The sequence below is a fragment of the Enhydra lutris genome, unplaced genomic scaffold (genome assembly GCF_002288905.1).
Source record: "Enhydra lutris kenyoni isolate GAN:26980312 unplaced genomic scaffold, ASM228890v2 scaffoldscaffold13, whole genome shotgun sequence".
Classification (NCBI taxonomy): Eukaryota; Metazoa; Chordata; class Mammalia; order Carnivora; family Mustelidae; genus Enhydra; species Enhydra lutris.
The window spans coordinates 23,134,845-23,156,077 of NW_019154097.1; the positions used below are offsets into that span (position 1 = coordinate 23,134,845).

The 21,233-nt window shown below is 43.3% G+C and overlaps 1 protein-coding gene across 2 annotated transcripts in view; it reads right to left on the reverse strand.

Moving 5' to 3' along the window:
* LOC111145742 (astrotactin 2) overlaps positions 1-21,233 on the reverse strand; it is an 867,423-nt gene that overhangs the window by 493,740 nt on the left and 352,450 nt on the right. For both annotated transcript variants that reach the window (XM_022500914.1, XM_022500912.1), the window contains one exon: positions 20,986-21,132. In XM_022500914.1, the coding sequence (XP_022356622.1) occupies positions 20,986-21,132 (147 nt within the window). The remainder of the gene's footprint in view (positions 1-20,985; positions 21,133-21,233) is intronic.

Consider the following 21,233-nt stretch of genomic DNA (forward strand, 5'->3'; position numbering starts at 1 on the left):
GACCTCAGTAAATGCTTAATATTTCTTTTCTCAGCTTCCTCCTCAAAGAGGGAATGAATACTACTTCCCCCGGAGGCATCGCATGCATATTAAATGTGACTGTCTGGGAACCCGACTTATTGGACGTGCTTATCAAATGGGAAGTTTTACTGCTGCCACTGTCGCTAATCGAATTGATCCTAGAAATAGCTCTGGAGGGCAGGTGTCCTTTTATCCCCATTTCATAGACAAGAAAACTCAAGCTGAAGGAGGTTAAAGGGATGTGTCTTCAGTTGCATGGCTAGGAAGTTGATGATTCTCAAGGAGAACTCCTCTTCCTGTCTCTGAGGCTCAAGCTCTGTCTGTAACACCAGGCTGCCTCCTATCCCTCTCATTACTGGATGTGCGAGTGTGCACGTGTGTGTGTGATGGCGTGGGCATGTGCGTGTGCTCAGCTTCTGTCAATATTCATCTCTAGTGATTTCTCTGAGTACTAAACTTCTCATGCTGGCGGCTGAAACATAAATCAGACCATGTTGAGTGTGAGAGAGAGAGAGATGGCAGGGAAAGGTGACATAGTCTTGTAATTCAATACTTAATATCTCCAAAGACATGTAATACATCCTCATGACATTTCCAGAAGATATTTTCTGGAAACTGGACAATAACTCAAATTAATGCTAAGCCTAAATCTAATTGTTTTATGAGGCTACAAAGGACTACATAGGATAAAGCTTCCCAAAATGCAGAGGCTTCCACAGTCATGTTGATGGAACAGATTTCACTGTCTAGCACAGATGAGAACAGCTGCCTAAATATGTAATATTGGTACCTAGAGCAATAAAACAAAGGAGATGTGCAGCTTAGCCACACCATAACGTTCACTGCCATGAGCCCTTCGCCAGCCAAACCCTATAATGAATTATGGCAAAGATAAGGAGAGTAAAGATGAAATTTTATTTGAGGGCTAAAAGAAGGCCTTGAGGCTCAAGCAGGACATGGGATGGCTGAGATCCACATTTCTGGTATGTGACAGGTGAACAGGTGAAGGATAAGTTATTTCATTCTGCTCCCAGAGGGACATGGAGGTGCTTCAGGGAGCCAGGTCCTGGAGCCAGCCGGCATGGGTTGGAGCCCCATCCTGCCATTTATCTGCTGACTTAGGTCCCTTACCTGATCCTGTAAGCCTAAGAGTTCCTATTGTATCAAATGGGGACACTAGTACCTACCACATAACTCCTGTGTATAAAGGGACATTGTGATATCCACGGTTGACGAGGAAAGCAAGTTGGCCTAGAAAATATAAGACCTTATCTCAAGTTTCCAACAAACATCCAAAGGGCAATTCAGTGTGTGTGTGTGTGTGTGTGTGTGTGTGTGTGTGTGTGTGTTTGGGAGTCACAAAAATTCTGGAAGGATATACACAAAAAAAGAGTCAACAACCCAACAGACTATGAAAAAGCATATTTGGTATTTTCCTCATTCATTCCTCTGCTACTTTTGCAGTAAGAATGCTGCTGCTGCTCCTACTATTACTACTACTGCTGTTATTACTACTGTCACCACCACTACCAGTATTAACACCAACTATCTCAGAAGGTTCAGGAGGAATAAAGGATAGAATATATATAAAGTTACAGTATCAAGTCCAACACATAGTAGGTGACCAAGATGTGTTTGTTCTTTCTTTCTTTGTCCCTGGCAATTAAGGACTGTGAAGGGGCACTGGATGAGGACTGGATGGGGCTGTTCCTCCCTCCCACGCATGTCCTTCCAAGCCCACACCCATGGCTTTGTGCAGACTGTTCCCCTACCCTGGATGTCCTCCTTATCATACCCACCCTTCCAGCAACCAGCCAAAGCCAAACTCTTCCTTCCCTTGTCCTCTCACCAGGAAGTGTCCTGTCTGTCCTTCAGTCCCCAATGCCCTGGCCTCTGAACCTCTCTCCTCACATCAGTGTCACTGCTAATGTGCATGCTTACTGAGTATCCCCCGCCCCCAACCATGTGGCCAGGTTTGGGGCATGCTGGATGGTTCATCCACCTTTAAAAAGACTGAGCTTTCTGAGAGACAATCCATGTCTAACACATCTTCAAATTACTGTTCCTTGGCCCAGGGTTGGGGACTTCGTGGGCAATCAGGAAACATTCTAAGGGGATGGACGGATGAAGGGAGAGATGGTGCTTTCAGTGTGAGGAACACGACCTTAGAGGCTATCACATGGAAAGAAAAGAGGGAAACCACACAGCTCTCCCCACCCACTCTCCAAAGGTGCTTCAGATCTCACTCGAGACTCACTAATGAGCCTTAGTGGCAGGCAGTTTTTGTTTAGCATGTAAGGTGCCCTATGACACCTTCACAACCAATGTCTCACACGATCCTCAAGCAAGAAATATGGAGGCTTCTGGGGTCAGACATCTTGCTCGGCAGCTGTGCGAGCCTGGATAAACCTACTGCCCTCGTTGGGACTCAGTTTTCCTCATTTGAAAAAAAGAAAGAGGAAAATAATAGTCACTTCCTCTAGGATCACTGTCAGGATGAAGTAAGTTAATGAATAGAAAATATTTTTAGAGTGGTTGGTATTCGACCATGCGATACTCTGTGTGTAAGCACATATGTTCTATGAATTATCCTCATCCACCATCACAAACAAAGATGCTGAAGGTATGAAATGTGTTTCTTGCCCAAGTTACATACAATTACTTAATGGCAAACCTGGACTACAGTCTGGATGTCCAGACTCTGGGGGATGGGCTTTATCTATTGTCACTTTGCCTCTCAGCAGGGTGGTTTTTTCGCTGAAGTCTGAATGTATTTATCTGTACATTCAACCCTTGTTTATCGAGTGCCGTATGTGTCCCGGGCCTGACCGTAAGTCCTGGATATTTAGCAGGGAGTGAAAAAGACATGGCACCATAGGACTTGGCCATAAAAAGTGCTCAGCGCTGAGGTGGAAATGGGCATTAAACAGGTAAATGCACCAACACTTACAGGACTACAAATAAGAAAGGAGAGCCATGGGTTAGGAAACAGGGTGTTTTGAGTACCCAACTCTGTGCGTATGCGTGTGCGTGTGTGTGTGTGTGTGTGTGTGTGTATTGGAGAAGAGGAGGGAAAGTGGTGATATCCACAAGATAGTGTTCCCTGCAAAGAAAATAAGACACGTGAAGTTTCTGAGATCGCAGATCGGTGAGGTTCGTTCCAGTTGGAACGAACAGCAGCAAATGATGCAAGATGACCCAGGGGATATGGAGGACTTTGGCATATGGATATGATTTTGTTTTCAAACTTCATTGTCCTTTCTGGAGGGCTTAATATCTGAGAGAACCCAGTCTGAAGACCCAAAGCACAATTTTTGTGAATCCAAACCAAATCCTTTGCTGTAGCCTCATGGTTTACACAAGAGTAATAGGTATTAGCAGAGGTCATGTAGAAGACCACATATAAAACTAACATCATTTCGACTTTGGCCAAGAACTAGTCAATGTTCCACTTTCTTGTTGTTAATTTCATTGCGATGCTGAAGCCCTTCTGTCTCTTCATAGACAGCATTGTCTCGTACGGTGCTTAAGGGCAGGAATATGGGGTCAGGTGGTCAGTATTCATGCTCCGGCCCTGCCAGGAACTAACCAAGTGGTAATGATCCACTTAAATGGGCCTGGGTTTCTCAGCTATAAAATGGTAGATAATAATCTCATAGGAATGTGGGAGGCAATACATGTAAATTAAATTTCTGTTGTTTCAAATTACTCAGTTTTAATGTAAATGAGCTAATACATGTAAAGTATTTAAAACAGTACCTAGTACGTAATAAATGCTTAATAAGTGTTAGCTATTCTTATGCTATTTCTACCTACATAAGTTGATGATCCTCTTGCGGAATACAAGGGAACGTTGCCTTGTTCAAATATGGTTTTGACAAAAACAAACACAATAACCCAGATTCCTGCTTTAACAACATATTAGCTCTGGATGCAACCGTGTAAACAAAAGCTCATTCTTGACTCATTTCTATTTTCTTAATTGCCCGCTCTTGCTCTGGACCCCAGCCAGGAGTCTGTCTTTAGCCATGCCACGGACACACACACTTCAGATTATGTGTGTGCGTAAATAAGAACACACAGCTTCTGGGGCTGCAAAGAAATGACATTAAAAGTGAGTGATTTGAAACAACTGAAATTTAATTAAAAGCAAAATTAAAAGTTGTTCCAAGCCCAGTGCTTCAGCCAGCAAGGCTCAGAGGAAATTAGTAAGTGGGACTAATAGCTGGAACCAATTCACAAACCTCTATGAAGAGATAGTCAGAGGGAAGAAGATGCATACTCTTTAGATGAAACAATTAAAGATCACTTCTGAGAAATAATCACGAACAGTATCCCAGGGCAAAAAGGAATATTATTAGCTGGTGTGTTTCTTTTTTGACTTTCTCATTTCCATTACAGGAAAGTGCCCTGAAATTCCCCAAGTAGCATCTTCTATGGCAACAGACGAGGATACTGATTTTGAAAACCAGACTTAAATGAGTGGGAGGTGGGGCAAAATTCCTTTTAAAAAATAATTATCACCTACTGCTCGACATTCCACCTTACCAATTTATCTATCCTTTATAATTTCAAGAACTCGGGTCGCTTAGTAAAACTCCAATCCCCTTCAAATTATGGGTCTCAAACAATGAGCTGACAAGCGTCGGCTGGAAATTGGGGACTGGGTTCCAAGATGATTAAACATGCTGGTTTCTGGGGCACCATCACGGATGGATTCAGAGTGGGAAGGAAGGCTGTGTTTGAGACAGAGTAGAGCGGCAGGTCCAAGAGAGAGGTCAGTCTGTCCCTGGTTCTTAGTGCAGCGTGGAGATGGGCAGAGGAAAAGAAGCACAAACACTGTCAGGAACCAGGAAGATGCAGGGAATGAACTGAAGGTAATTAAGAAGGCAAGGGGGTTGGGGGAAGTCCAGGAGAGAAGTAACCACAGCCGGGATGCTGAGAGTTCCTGTGGATGTCAGCTGGTTGGACGTGGGGTGGACCAGTTGAATTTAAACACACAAAGTTGGTGCATAGAGCAAATGCCCCTGAACAAAGGACACTCATCAGAACCTGACTTGCTGAACACCAGCTCCCTTGCCGGGGGAAAGGAAACAAGAATGCTTCCTCCATAGAAGATCAGGTCACTGGTCTCCTCGGCAATCCTCCCTCAACCCGCCCCCACAAAACTGGGCAGACCTCATTCCAGACGTCCCATTGCTCTAGAGGCTTTGGATGCACTCAGGCTGGGACACACTTTCCTCCCCCGCACCCCACCTGTCTCGGCTTAAATGGCACCTCCTCAGAGAGGTCTTCTCTAACCACTGTATCTGGGCTTGACATCCCAACGTGCCTCTTTGTTTTCCACCATTTCTGTTATTTTCCCAGCAGCTCTCACTCATTTCACTGCCATGGTGTATTTCATTATTTTGCTAGTTTTCTTAGCCAAGTGTCTGTCTCTTGTGAGAATGAAAGCATTATGAAGGCAGGGTCACTCATAATGCCTTTTCCAGGATAGCATCTCTATCACTCCAGGACACATAAGGATACATGAAATAAATATTTGTTCAATGTGTGAGTAAGTTCTGTAGAGATTAAAGAAGACACTGCTGGTCAAACATCTAGCACACTGCCTATCATGTCAGAGGCACAAGATAACTTCTAGCTGATACCTTTATAATTATCTAATATTATATTGATTCAGATTCTCACAGTGAGTTTGATCCCAGGAGGGCAGAAGGCTGGAAAGACTGAGAAGGCACCTGGAGGGCTCCAAATTCCAAGTTGCTGTCCTCATTTTGTGTCTGGAACACCAAATATGACACAAGAATGTGCTCCTTGTATATACGGATCTTACTGGGGCGTCCAAGGATGGGGAGGGGGTGATGAAGCAGGTCCATCACAGAAAGGGGAGAAGCTGAGACCCATTCTCTTTTGCCCAAACCAGTTCTACCCTATCTTCAAACAAATTCTTTGAGGAGGAGGATGGATCTCTCCAAGATCAACCTTCCTTGATGCTCAACTCAACGCCTACTTTCTCTAGGAATCTTTGAGATCTAAGGCACCTAGGTGGCTCAGCTGGTTAAGTGTCTGACTTTTGGTCTTGGCTTAGGTCATGGTCTCAGGGTCATGAGATCTGCACTGGGCATAGAGCCTGCCTGGTATTCTTTCTCTCCCTCTCCCCCTCCCCCCAATACCTGCTCATGTGAACTCACACACTCTCTCTTTCTCAAAAAAAAAAAAAAAAAAAAAAAAAAAAAAAAGCCACCTGGGTGGCTTAGTCATTGAATGTCTGCCTTCAGCTCGGGTCATGATCTCAGGACCCTGGGATTGAGACCTGCATCGTGCTCCCTGCTAAGCAGGGAGCTTGCTTCTCCCTTTTCCACTCCCCCGGCTTGTGTTCTCTCTTTTGTTGTCTCTCTCTGTCAAATAAATAAATAAAATCTTTAAAAAAAAAAAAAAAAGAATCCTTTGAGATCTGTCTCAGTGAGAACTATCTTCTCCATCTTCCATTCTGTTCTGGATAGAGCTTTGTGAACCACACAGCTTACATTTCCTGTGTTCAGAAGTCCATCTCATTGCCAGACCATGTGCCCTGATTTTATGTCTTGAATGGGAAATAGATGTAATATGAGGCTCCACTCTATGTTGGAGACTGTGACAAAATTTGGAGCCCCTGAAAGTGGAAGAGACAGTGTCTGCCTGACAGTAGCCTATGGTTCAGCCAGTAGATAACGAGACAGATCCGTATCACAGAGCATCACCGGCATTGTGATGAGGCTGAATCAGAAACCTCTGGGCACACAGAGCAGGGGCCCTGCCTCCTCGGGAAGGTCCCCCTTGCCACACCTGAGCTAAATGCCCAAGCACCAGAAGGTGACAGCTAGGAGGAATGGAGGGAAAAGAGAATCCTGGCAAATTAGCAAGACAGGAAACAACATGTGTTGAAGAGGATGTGGAGAAAGGGGAACCCTCTTACACTGTTGGTGGGAATGCAAGTTGGTGCAGCCACTTTGGAGAACAGTGTGGAGATTCCTCAAGAAATTAAAAATAGAGCTTCCCTATGACCCTGCCATTGCACTACTGGGTATTTACCCCAAAGATACAGATGTAGTGAAAAGAAGGGCCATCTGTACCCCAATGTTTATAGCAGCAATGGCCACGGTCGCCAAACTGTGGAAAGAACCAAGATGCCCTTCAATGGACGAATGGATAAGGAAGATGTGGTCCATATACACTATGGAGTATTATGCCTCCATCAGAAAGGATGAATACCCAACTTTTGTAGCAACATGGACAGGACTGGAAGAGATTATGCTGAGTGAAATAAGTCAAGCAGAGAGAGTCAATTATCATATGGTCTCACTTATTTGTGGAGCATAACAAATAGCATGGAGGACAAGGGGAGTTAGAGAGGAGAAGGGAGTTGAGGGAAATTGGAAGAGGAGGTGAACCATAAGAGACTATGGACTCTGAAAAACAATCTGAGGGTTTTGAAGGGGCAGGGGGTGGGAGGTTGGGGGATCCAGGTGGTGGGTATTGGAGAGGGCACGGATTGCATGGAGCACTGGGTGTGGTGCAAAAATAATGAATACTGTTATGCTGAAAAAATAAAAAATTAAAAAAAAATAGAATCTTTAAAAATAATTTAAAAAAGGGCTGTTTGTTAAGCAGCAAAAAAGAACGTTTGGGGCCTTTAGGAAACAGCCACTTTGGCTGGCTGGCATGCATATGAAATGGGAAACAGAAGAGAGACTGGGATGTAGCTCTGGGCGCTCACAATTTAGAAAATTGCTATGCTGGTTACCTTGCAACAGACCCACGGTGTGCCCTCACCTCTGTACCATGTTCTCCCTCTTGACGTGGCAGAAGCCGCCATTTTTAATTGATTCCATATTTCAAATGTGACAGCAGTTCCGGTCGCTGGGCCGCTGGGCCCCTGGGCCTCCCTCCAGGCCTCTGCTTCTGCAGCCGGTCCCATGCCCAGCACATTCATGTGGTATCTGCATCCGTGTAGGAAACGGCCTCCCCCAGAGTCTTCATGCTCACAGGGCACAGCAGCAACTGTGCGGGGGCCCAGAATGATCACACACCAGCCTCCGCCCCAGCCTGAATCTTTGGAATCCCCTGAAAGGGGGATTCCAAAGGCATCACCTAAAATATCACTCACACAATCAGACCTTTGGGAGGGCAGCCTTCAGAAATCTGGTGAATTAATTTTGCTCACAGAACACAGTGACATCTCTTACTAGTAATTTTCATCCAGGCAGGATCTGTACTGGTCCAAATATTCTGTATTCTTCACATTTGCTTGTGACTTTTTTTTTTTTTTTCCTACAAATGTAGCCAAGAAGTGGGCATCTGCTTCCTCGTCCTCACACAGGTGAGCTGGTAGTTGAGCACAGCAGTCATAACGGCGAGCCCGCAAGAGTGTTTACTAATGGTCAGGCTCTAGCATTTAACCACCCGTTTCATCCTTACAGTGTGGTCTGATTCCTGGCACACTGGCATCCCCATTTTTCAGAAGATGAACCAGGGCCATGGAAAAGTTGGAGTCGGGATTTGAAACCCCGTACTCTGCCGCTGGCATTCGTGGTCTTAACCACCACACTTCATGGCTTGGCAGAAGATGTTCTGGGGTCACCAGGCTCTCAGGGGTGTTGGGAGGCGGGTGCCGAGCCGTCTCTGACTCCTTTCCCTCCTCAGTGCCTCCTTGCTGTGAATTACTAAATGTCCATGGTTCCAGCCTTATAGGAACGCCCTGTCTTCTCTGTCACTGCCAATGCCCTAGTTTAGACATCATCCTGCAGACAAACGTTTAATAGCCCCTTAACAGCTTCCTCCTTCCTCACTGTGGTCCAACCGCCCATGAGTCTTTATTGAACACCCACTGACTTACCAGAGCATTCACAGGAACAAGCGAGCTACACTCTGTGTCCTTAAGGGGCTGAAGGCGGCATTAGCCGGGGTGTACTGAGCACTGACTGTGTGCCATGCTGGCCATCCGCTTCGTATTCAGTTACTCGACTGCTCTTGGAGGTGCTTTACTGCTGTCATCCTCATTTCACAGATGAGCAGACAGAGGCTTTGGAATTAAATAACTAGTTCAGTGCGACATAGCTGGGAAATACCAGAGCCAAGTATTGAAACGGAGGAGTGTGATTCTACATCTCAGACTCTTAACCAAATTAGACATCAAATAAGCAATTGTAAAATGTGCTGAGTGCACATTTAACAGGGGAACCAACTTAGATGAGGAGGGTGAACTGCCAGTGAAAATGAGTATTCGTGAGTGCCCCCTGATTGCCAAACATTCTGCTGAAGGCTTGACGGATAGTATCTCATTTAATTTTCCCGAGAGGAAGCTATTATTATCATCATGCCCGCTCTGTAGATTAAGAAACAGGCCAGAAAGGTTCAGTAACATTTGTGATATCAACTAGCCACTCATTCACAGGGTCAGCATTTGAACCCAGATGCAGCTAACTCCACAGTCTGAACTCTTAATTACCACCCTGCATTGCCTTTTGTAAGAGCAGCTGTGACCTCGATACCCTTTGGTTTACATCCTTCAGTGGCTCCACGCCTTCCGGTCACTTCCAGGAGGAAAGCCCCACAAAGAGACCCTGCTCTTTCATATGCGCCTCCCATTAGTCCCCATCATGCCCCTTGGAGCTGGGGGCGCTCTGGATGTTTTCTGTTCTGGCCACACCTTTTGTCCTCTTGGTCTGAAATACTGTCCTTCTCACTCTCTCTCCCTCCTGGATCTCTAACAGGGTACCCTCTCACTCCCCATCCTGCCCATCCAGCTCCTTCCAATGGGACAAACAGTCTCACTCCCAAAGGCTTTACCCAGATCTGGCATGTGGAAAATACTCCAGGTTTCCCTGACAACCTTGCTGACTCCTGTCTCTATGCCCTCCCTGGTCCAGATTATGATTTGCCTTCTATTGTAGTCTTCTGCTTTATAGTTACCCTGTCACTTAAAATAACAGGTGTGATCCCTTTGAGGATATGATGAGCATTTACTGAGCACCTGTTGTGGGATATTTTTATATCACTCTCTATTTCATCTTCACCATCACCTCGTGAAGTAGGGGCTAAGGGCTTTACTTTTATAGATAGTGAAATTGCCAGCTCAGAGCAGGGAGGTGACTCACCCAAGACCCACAGTTTGTAAGCAGAGAACTGCAGACTTGAACCTGTGGTTTTCCCATTCTAAGTCTCTCATGCTTTCCCCATCTCACCCTGAGATGTGAGGGCACGACTGACTCAGGAACACGACTGACTGTGTCCCAGGGGGGCGACTTCTTAGCAAGGGTCAGCTGAGAGCCTTAGTATCTCAATCTACCGATAAATCCCAAATGCGAGTTAGGTTTAAAGCAGAAGATGGAACACATGGAAAGATCAGGGGTGCTCCGGGCTCTGGGGGTCATTCAAGCTGCAGGTAAAGATGTCCAGGTCTTTAGCAAAGGTTCAGAAAGTTGCCAACAGCTGCCCCCAAACCCAGGCTGTGCAGCTGCAGACACATTTAGCTTAGATCACCCATAAGGGTGGCTTGGGAGGGAAGTCAAGCAGCGAGGCTCTGCTGGGCACCAGGGGCCTGATGGAGGGAGTACGGGGAGGCAGGAGGGATGTACAGGTTTTAATTATTCCTCCCATCTCATCTCTACCCTGTGAATAGGATGCATTCTCTCCCTCCCAGACTCTTTCTGGCATCCGAGATGCTCAAGGTCCCTTGGCAGCTGAAGCTGGGAGCTGGAGATGGGGATGCATCTTTCCCACCATGGCCCGGCTCCCCACCCCTTCTTTTTTCATCCCAGCCTTGGGAGCCCACAGTCCCTGCCCAAGCTTGGCTGTGATCCTTCTAAGCTTTCTTCAAATGGCAACTTGTGGGCTGTGAAAGGTTTGCTCAGCTGCCTTTGCTCCCAAGATCCTTGCTCAGGGGGCTGCGAGGCCTTGACAGAGAGGCCCAGACAAGAGTCAGAAGAGACAGGGCTGCTAATGGGTGGTTGCGTAAAGACTCCAGAGGCCATGCACACAATGCAATGAGTAAAAGGGTACTTTGAATAGCAGGGGTTTTCATTCCACTTTTAGAATGTTAGGGCAGGAAGGAATTTTAAGTACCATCTTGTTCCCTTCCCAGATTGTGCAAGGAAAAAAACCTGAGGCCTGGGGAAGCAGAGATTGCCAAAGTCCTGGAGAATTCGTGGCCGGGCCACACCCCAAGTGCAGGCATCTAATTCTCTGTCTACCACATTCTGCAGCTGCTAATTTGAAATAATTTTGCTCAACCCCTTCCTGCCTTTGTGACATTCAGGTGGTCCCATAAACTGCCTGGGCTTCAGTTTCCCTTAAATTGACAATAGTTAGGAGAATGTCTGGATCTCCTTCATGAGGTATTAGAAGTAAATGAGGTAACCCTATGCAAGGTCCTTAGCAAAGGGCCTGGCACTTAGCAGTGTTCTATAAATGCTACCAATTATTAGTGTATATCGTAGCTCATCATCAGAAGGCTTAACCAGCAGGGTCTGGATGTATGTACTGGAAAGAGCCCATGCCTCTCTGATAATCCTGCTATCATCTAGCACCCAGCTCTAGATCACCAGCAGTGGCTCTGAGTTCTAGCTCAGGTAGCACCCTTCAAGACATCCTCCCCTTAGCGGCACTCTCCTTGGGGTAGTTGGCTGCCCTTCTTCTCTGTCCCCACAGCATCCAGTACAACTTTCTCTCTATAGGAGAAGTCAGAGAGTCTGTTCTATTCATGTCTGCACCCCTGACATCTACACATGCCACGGAGAAGGGGATGTGCAATATTTGTTGATCACAGGAAGGGAGGAAGGAAGAGAGTGAAGAAAACAGGTATTGTATGTGAATAAGGAAGTGTTGTAATGAACTAATTCTTAACTATTTAATTTCTTCCCTTTGGCCCAGCTAACCTTTGACTGATGTGGCCATACCCACTAAGAGCTCTTTCCAACTCTTCATAAATAATAACCTTATGATCAACAGAAAGGGAAAACACTCTGTTCTCATTATCAGATCTATTCTCCTAGTTGGCCAAGTGAGCCCACATTCATCAGCCCTCTGACACTCATTTGAAGCAGGGAGTATTAACAATGCTTTTGGATGAGGAAACTGAGGCTCAGGGGGATGAATTAATATACCCAAGGCAGGGGGTGGGGAAGACAACCTAGAAAGCAGACTATCTGGGAGGAGAACTCACGTCTCTTGGGTCACAGATCAATGCACTTAGCCACTGCACCATGTTACCTTCTCTCTCCCAGCACTGCACCTCTGCCTCACCCCTACACCACTCTGCAAACACCAGGCCAACAAGGATGGAACAACTAACTATAATCTCAAGCTCCCTCTCATCAAAGCTCCCATCCATCACTCTCCCCTCCTTGTTGCAAAGTCAACGTGGTCTTCTGCCCACAGCAGCAGAATGGAATTTTAATGAGAAGAAATTAAATTTCCCTAGCCCTTTCAACCCCAGTTCCTAGGAATGTATTTTTGGACTCAATGTGCTATCAAAACACAGAAATTAGTCTCCAATTTTGGACGTCAAACTCAGTTATCCCTTTTGTTAAGAAAGGAAATTAATAACAATTCCTCCTGGTCAGACGCCAAGCTAACATCTTAGCACAGAGTGTCATTAAAAATCCCAACCCAACTGGCTGTTGTGATATCTTTAAAAGCCTGAACATGTAGAGCAGCTGAAAACAGTTTTCTGGGGTTCATTCTCCCTCAAGCCCTTTGTCACTTCTAACCTGGGGATCAGTTACTATTTAAAGAAGAAACGGCTTGAAGAATTTTTTTTTCCTTCCATGGTTTTGTGGATTCAGAATTTTCTAATGAAGAGGTTTGATGGTGAGAGGGGAAGCAGATTCCACTCTAGGGGGTATGCTCTGCTCCAAGCACCAGCTCCAGGCCATTGCTGAGCGAGCTGCCCATTAAGTACAAGAAGAGGGAGAAGGGAAAAAAAAAAGTTTTCACAGTTTATAATTATATTACCAGTTTCATTACAGATCTCATTTTAATTCTGACTGAAACCTAGCCTTGCCTTCTCCCTGCACTCTCTCATGTATAGTTATTAAATCTGGGTTGGAGTTCAACCTATTCTTCCTGATTTCAGCATATTAATATAGTTTATTGGTATTTCATTGCCACCTCCCCCTCTGGGTGTTCTGAATCTCAGCTCAATTTATATTTTCCCCTCTGCCTGGGCTTCTGGATAAAGCTTGCTTCATTTTGGTGCTGGGGGAGAAATGGGATTTTGATTGGAGTTTCTCATCTTTGGGGATGGGAACAAAAACCATGGGGAGTGAAGTCAATCACAGAAGGAGAGGCAAACTCAGATTTTGTGTACCGTCATTCCCCAGGATATATCTTCTGAGGGCATCTGGGTCCACCTGCTTCCCTGCCCTCCCTTCATTCATTCCACAGACACAATTTATTCTATGTCTGCTGAAGCCTGTGCTAGGTTTCACAATAGGTTAGGACATGAATAAGCTGTGGCCCTTGACCTTGAGGAAATTTAAGTCTAGCTATGGAAATCACTTCATTTTTTTTTTCATTTATTTTCCTTTCTTCCTTCTTCTCTCCCTCCCTCCCTCCCTCCCACCCTGTCTCCCTCTTTCTTTCCTTCCTTCCTTCTTTCTTTCTTTTCCCCTTTTCCCTCTTTTCATCCCATAAGTGCTTTTTGGTGACACAAACTCTGTTTTGGACACTGTCCTAGGTGTTGAATATAATGAGTAAAACAAATAGCATCTCTAGCCTTATGGAGCTTACAACTTAGTGGGAAAGCCCAACATTAACTGGATAATATATAATTACCAACTGAAATAAAAATCAAGGAATAGAGCAGGGCTGGTAGAGAATGATTAGTAAGGGACCTCATAGAAGCAGGGATGTGAAAAGGGGAAGTCAATAACTTTAGAGTAAATAAATTTGTCCAGGTGAAACCAAGTAAGTGGGGAGAAATTTTTTCAAGCAGTAGGAAAAACTTGTGCAAAGGCCCTGAGGCAGGAGGCAGCTAAGTTTATCTACGGAACCCATGTAGAGACAGTGGAGTAAGTCGAAGCTGGATAGAGAGGTAGGCAAGGACCCTGATTCTGGCAGGGACTTAAAAGGCATGTTATGAAGTTCAGTCTTTACAACAATTATAAGAAAAGGTACTTAAACAAGTTTTACGGAAGATGCAATATGTTGAGATAGTTCATTTTAAAATATCACTCCACTTGTACTGTTGAGGACAGACTGGAGGGGAGCCATATTTAACACAGGAGGCCAGTTCTTAGGACTGTGGCAATTGTCCCAACAACACATTCACAACAGTAACAGTGATGAAAGGTAGACTGTGGGGTTATTAAAATGGCACAAATACAGTTCTATGTGGTTTTCAAGGAAGGAGAGATTATTTCTGACTGGAATTTTCTTTAAAAAGTTTTGGGGGTTTTGCTAAAGAAGGTTTTCTGGAGGAAGGAAAAAATTAAGTTAGGCCTTAGAGATGGGAGGATTGTGGTATATGGAAATTAGGAAGGGTACTGGTGGCAGGCAACATTTAAGCAAATGCATAGAGGGAGGAAGATACAAGACAAGGTAGCCCATCTGTCGTAACAGCATGGAATGTGTGCAAAGCAGTGAAGGACAAACAAGGCAGAAACCCTGCTATAGAGAACTTTTATACCCGAATATGTTCTACGGTGCTCCAAGGTCTGCAATCAACATGGAATATTTTAAAACAGCCCCCAGATCACGCCAGGGAGCAGAAGGACCAAGGAACTACACTCTTTAGACAAATTTCTTTGCACTTTGTGACTCAGCAGCCACCTTCAGTGTGGTATCATTTTTCCTTCTAAGAGTTGAAAATACTCCTTCCATGTATTGAAATCCCTGCAAATGAGCTCTGAAGTCTGGTATAACCTCATTCTTCATCAACGGCACAAACCCACACATTAGCTCACTCCCTTGGGTTCAAAGACATGAAGTAGGGGTGGAAGCAAGTATAGACTGTGACTCATTGTATACAATTTTTGTGTCCAAAAGCAGCTACACATATGGCTTATTAATAAACGAGGCCAACCTGATGACGGATAATTCCACTTCAGGATTTCATAGGCTGGTAAGGAACCTTCAGACCTCAAATTCCTCAGTCATAGAAAACAAAGAGGATTAGAATATCACCTAGCCTATCTCAAAAGGTGATGATAACAACTTGATATTAACACATACATAGTTTGGCATGAATATTTTGATGCAGTGAACATAACAACATAAACCGCTGTGTGTCCGTGCATGCATTTGTGTGTGTGTGTTTATTCAAATACAGTATTCAAGAGATGTCCCTAGCCTTCACTCATTCCTGAGTTTTACTCCATTTCTGAGCCTAGGCAAAGATGGGGACACCTTGGGATGAGGTACTAAAGAATAAATAAACACACTTTGAAAGTCCTAAACAATTAAGTGTTTTAAAAAATTTATAATCTGATGAGATGGCTCTGAATCAAAATATCATGTACCCAAGTCAACTTGACTTTTCTTCTATGGCTTCACAGAAATGTGGTCATCTGGTCTCAGGAAATTTCCTGTGATGGGGAACTCCTTACCCTGAAATGACCCCCTTCCAATATTAAACAAAAATGATCACAACTACTAACATTTATACGATTTACTGAGCCATTACCAGATCTCCAGAACTGAGTTAAAAGCTTTATGAGCACTATTTCATTTATTCTTCACAATAACTCTATGAGATAAGTATTGCTATTATCCCCACTTTATAGATAATGAGGTTGAAGCTCAGAAAGTAAAGACATTTTCAGACTAAAGATAAATTTTATCTCATCTCTGACCATGCTCATCACCTGGCTATCTCTAGTTTTGCTTCCTGGGGACTTGCAAGCCTGTCCCCCTTTTCAAGATAAATAATAATGACTATGGTCATATTTGTCAAAGAGTGGAACATGGAAGGACCTTGGACCAGGGGTTCAGTCAGGCTTGGGCTCTCACATCTTGCTTCATTCTGTGTCAGTCTGGCCAAGTCACTTAACATCTCTACAACCTACCTTCCATGTATGCAAAACAGGGATGCTAAATGCTGCCTCATAGTTTTGCTATGACATTTGAATGAGTAAATAATTCCATGAAAGTATACAAACACTGTCATATTTATAACAGATTTATTCAATAATATTAGGTTCACTTTTCATTTGGGTTCTTTCAACTCTTCTTATAGAATGATTGTCCTTTACCCTTTCCTTAAGAGGTCATTGGGTAACCACAACATTTTTCCAGTCTCAACTACAAAGCCTCTCTTTTGGACAATTTCTAATATATCACCCATCTTCTCAAAGCATGACTCCCAGAACAGAACAGAATGTAACAGAGAACTCTAGGTATAGTGTTATTTGTCTACACTAGAATGGAACCATCTCACCCACTTAATTGAAACACATTATTCCTTTAAAAGTTGTCTTTTCTGGGGCACCTGGGTGGCTCAGTCAGTTAAGCATCCAACTCTTGATTTTGACTCAGGTCACGACCTCAGGTTTGTGGGATATTCTCTCTTTCTCTCTCTCTCTCTCTCTCTGTCTCTGAAAAAAGTTGTCTCTTCTACTGGCTTACTGTAGGGGCAGAGTATTTGGGTAAATATATCCTGACTTATACTGGGAGCCTCAAGGATCACACAAACCGACATCTCAAATAAGATAACTTTTAAAATTAACCAATAACCACTCATCCATAATGCCACTTACAGGACAATTTGCATGAAACCCAAGCCCATATTACCAGGGCTGCTTTGTTATAAAATTCATAGTGGGCCATTCATATTGTATTTGGTGCTATGGACAACCACTGTCGCTATAGCATGAGGCAGCTCCATTAATATGACATTGATAAAAATCAAAGATGGAAGAAACTAAAGCCCCTTAGAGGAACACAAGGGGTCTCAAGGAGTTATTACATCTGTTTGAATGAAAAAAAAAGTAATATTTACAGAGATATGAATGTATTAACACAGCTCTCAAACTTCTGTTAACTGATCACAGAGTTCTCATTAAGAATATTAATACTTGTGCTCCACCCCTGGCGAATGTGATTCACTAGTTCTGAAGCTTATCAGCCCAAAAGACCCAAATGCAGATGACTCACAGGCCACAGCTGAAAAAAACAGCTAAATTCAGTAAGTTTGGACACAAACTTAGTCTATGTCTTCACTGTGTACTTAGCAAGGCAAAAAGCCACTACTGGCCCTGAGAAGACCCAGACAAAGAAAGGGGTGATATTTGCCAAGGTTTTGGATGCGGGCTGTCAGGATTTATTGCTTGTGCCAACTGGTGTCTGGACAAGTGTTATATTGTGCTGACCTTTACCTATAATGGGCAGTAAGCATCAAGTATAACACAAGTGCAGAATTCATTTTCTTTCTGAAGACTAGCCTCATTATTCAGCTCCCCCTCCCCACGCTTCAGCACCATGGACAGCTCAGCATACATGGTCGGATGCGGGCACTCTAAGGGCTGGCAGGCTGACAGCTTAAGGTTTCTGGGTTAAGATAAGAAACGTGAACACTGTCTTGGCCAAGGTCCTTGGGTGGCTTTGTCTTATGCAGTCCATCCTATCTGATGGGGCTGCTTTCATCCTGATAGTCCTTATTATGGTGTTGTTTATAACACAGCCAGGGGTCTTAGGTGAGGGCCTATATTATGATATGTGGATATATGTATAAAATCATTGAATTATATACTTTCATTCTGTTTTCTTACTGTATTTATGTTATATATTAATACATTTACAAAAATTAATGCAGAATGGTAATAAGGGTTCAGGAAAATAGACACCATCATCACTTTCCCCTTTGCCTTCCTGCATAACACTCCTGGATCTCCAGCTAGATCAAATCAGATCTAGCTAAATCAAAGCTAGAATTCCCACTAGTCCGATTCTATAAACGGTTCTTTGTTAGGCCCAGCTCTACCACCATAAAAAAAAAAAAAAGGATTCCACCCTTTTGCAAGTCCTAGTTTTCTTATCCGTGAAATGGAAATAATAAATACCACTTTGGAGAGCTGGTGGGGGAATGGAAGGTGAAATACACACAGGTTATCCACCCACCGGAGGCATTGGGATCATGCTGGGAAAGGTCTGCTTGCTGAGAACTATTAGACAGCCATCTACCTAACCTTAAGTATTCATCGCTCTCTGAATTCCTGCTGATCCCCAGAAGAATCAGTAGAATCTGCTAGATTGTTTTAGAACAGAAGAATCTCACCTACTTAGTTTCTTATGCCTTCTTGTTCCGCCATGTCCCAGCTTCTGATGTCTCTTTCTTTATGGGTCATTTTAGGAATAAGAGCAGTAACTACTACCACTTATTGGGCAATCATCATGTTTTAGATACTTTACTGGTATTTTATATATATGGTGCCACTTGATCTTTTCAAAATAATCTCCATTTTACAGATGAGAAGAATTGAGACTCAGGGTGCTTAACTGACTCTCCTATATTTCACAGCAATTAAATAAGGAAACTGAGATTTGAAACCAAACATACTCATTTCAAAGGACACATTCCTAACCAAAATAATGCAGCATTGTTTTAGAGGAAAGGGGTTCCGTTAAACCTTGAGACTGAGACTCAGTCTTTGGGCTATGTCTCCCAGCATTGCCTGCCATGTTTGCACTCTCTAGTACTTGTATACTCCATGGTCATTTTCAATTATCCTTGATCTGTATGCATTCTCTGCTTTAGTTTTCCTTGACTCAGTCTCCCCTTTCTTCATAGTGATCTACTAGAAGAATCCCAAATAACCACTTATAATCTACTTTAATTTAGGTTTCATTCATTCATTCAACACATATTTACTGAGCATCCACCATGGGTCAGGCAGTGTGCTTGTTATCAGGGAGATGATATCTCTACCAGAAGACACAACTCCTCCCACAACTCTAGACTCCAGTCTAGAGTCAGAAATGCACAACTCTATAGGAAGTTGTAAGGTTTTAAATTTATGATAGAGGAAAGAATAAGGACCACTGGGGAAGGGCACCTTTTAATTCACCACATTTTTGTTTATCTTTCTGAGCCATCACAAGTTTTAGAGTTTTCTTGAGTGACCCCTTGATTTTGCCACTTCCCAACTTCATGTTATCTGAAAATTTGGTAAATGTGGAATTGTAAGCTTTATAATAATCCAAAGAAATAGATATTATTATCATACCCATTTTATAGATGCAAGGACTGAGGCCCAGAGAGATAAGTCTTTCACTTAGCTATAGAAATGGCAGTTAACAGAAAAACTATTTGAATCCATGTTTGTATTATTTTATAGTTTCTGCTGTTAGCCATTAAGGTATTTACCACGACTCTGCTGTTAGCCATTAAGGTATTTACCATGACTCTGAACAGGTTACCTAAACTCTTAGGAGCTCTATATCTACATGCATGAAAATATTCAAAATTTGAATGTTGCTAAGGCTCATCAATCTACAGTTAAAGAGTAGGAACTAGTAAAGCTAAATAAGGTCGCATGCCTTCAACAGTGGTCAAAATTTATCCCTTTGGTCTTTCCAAACTCAGTGTTTATTACTCCTAGTCTTTCATCTCTAATATGCCAACCATACCTAGGTTCTTGCAATTTTTCCAATCTGAATTTTCATCAGCATATATGACCTAAATGCTTCTGTAAATTCAGTTCCTTCTGCTTCCCTCGCTACCCCTTTTGTTATCTCACACTCACAGTTTTGCCTGTTACATGTGCATTCACGATTTGATAGGAATGAACCAAAAGTATTGTGCTTAGGTCAGAAAATCAGTTATTCAGAAATACTGAACTTACTAGCAGTTCAGGCGAAAAACAAGCAGAGGCTAGATCACACGGTGAAGTGGGAGCAATCACAGAATGCATTAATAGAAGTCTGAGTGTTTCAGAAAAAGGAGATAAAAGGTTCACTTTGGAGAAGACATACTGAAGGGATTGGTGCTAAGTTCTGAATAGGAACTTAAAAATTTAAAGATAAAAGTGAGTTACATTGAGATAAGGTGGACAAATATCGAGTAAGGATGTCAAAAACATTCAATACACATCCAACTGGAAAAAGTTCTAAACAAATAACGGTGCTAATACAGTGCCAGAAGTCAGAGGGTGGTCACCTCTGGGAGGACATTAACAGGGAGGGAGTATAAGGAAGCTGAAGGTACTGGGAATGTTGTGTGGTTTAATATGAGCAGACTCTTCTGTAAAAATTCATTAAGCTGCACACTTAATATGTCTCCTTCATTATATTGCTGAAAGCCTTCAATACACTTATGAACAGGAATGCCAAGCACTTGGGCAAGCATTTGGGAAAATGGGTGCCATCATATCCCGCTGGAGTATGTAAAGTGGAACGACTTTCTGGAGGGCACTTTAACAATAGATCTCAAGGACCTTAATCAGTTTCTTGGGCCATGCTTTGCAAATGATTATAGTGACTACAGTGTCTCATTAACTCAAATTAATTGGGTGAAGAGTAGGATATAACATACTTATAAAGTACATTTACAGGGAATGAAATGTGACTATTCTCCAGGATATTCAGGAAATACCAACAAAGCTCATATGATCTTATCTGTCATATTTTTAAATTAGCGAATAGTATTTTGGGAGAATATTTTTAGTTAGGAATAGGATTCAGAAGCATAATAAGAAACAGTAGGTTCTCTGAAGTAGCTCAATCTTTCTACACCCATGTTTGAATTCTTCCTTTATTTAACAAATCTCATCCTTGCCCATGGCAAAAATCGGTGTAATTCCAGTCAAATAATACAGGATTCCAAATCATAAGGGCCTCTTTAAGGCCTTTGGATTTGAATGCTCTTTAAAAAAAAAAAAAAAAAAAGCTAATTGTGAGGTTGGGCCATGCATGGAGGACGTTTGACCAGCGGGGGCTGCAAGGTGATGAACATGTACGGGGTTATCTTTTATGCTTGCTTCTTACCGTCTGCAATGAAGTGCTCAGGCACATGCAGAGTCACCTTCACAGTAAGTGGACAGGACATCTGACTGCCGCACACCATCGCCAGGATGCAGGAGCTCACAGCAATCAGCGTCAAGGCTGTCTTGTTCACTGGGCTTTTTAGCAAACCTGGTAACAAAAATACACACAGAGATACGTAAGTCCATGGGGTGAGAAAATAGGCATAGCATGGAATTTGGGAACCCTGCTCTTTTCCAAATGAGAAACTG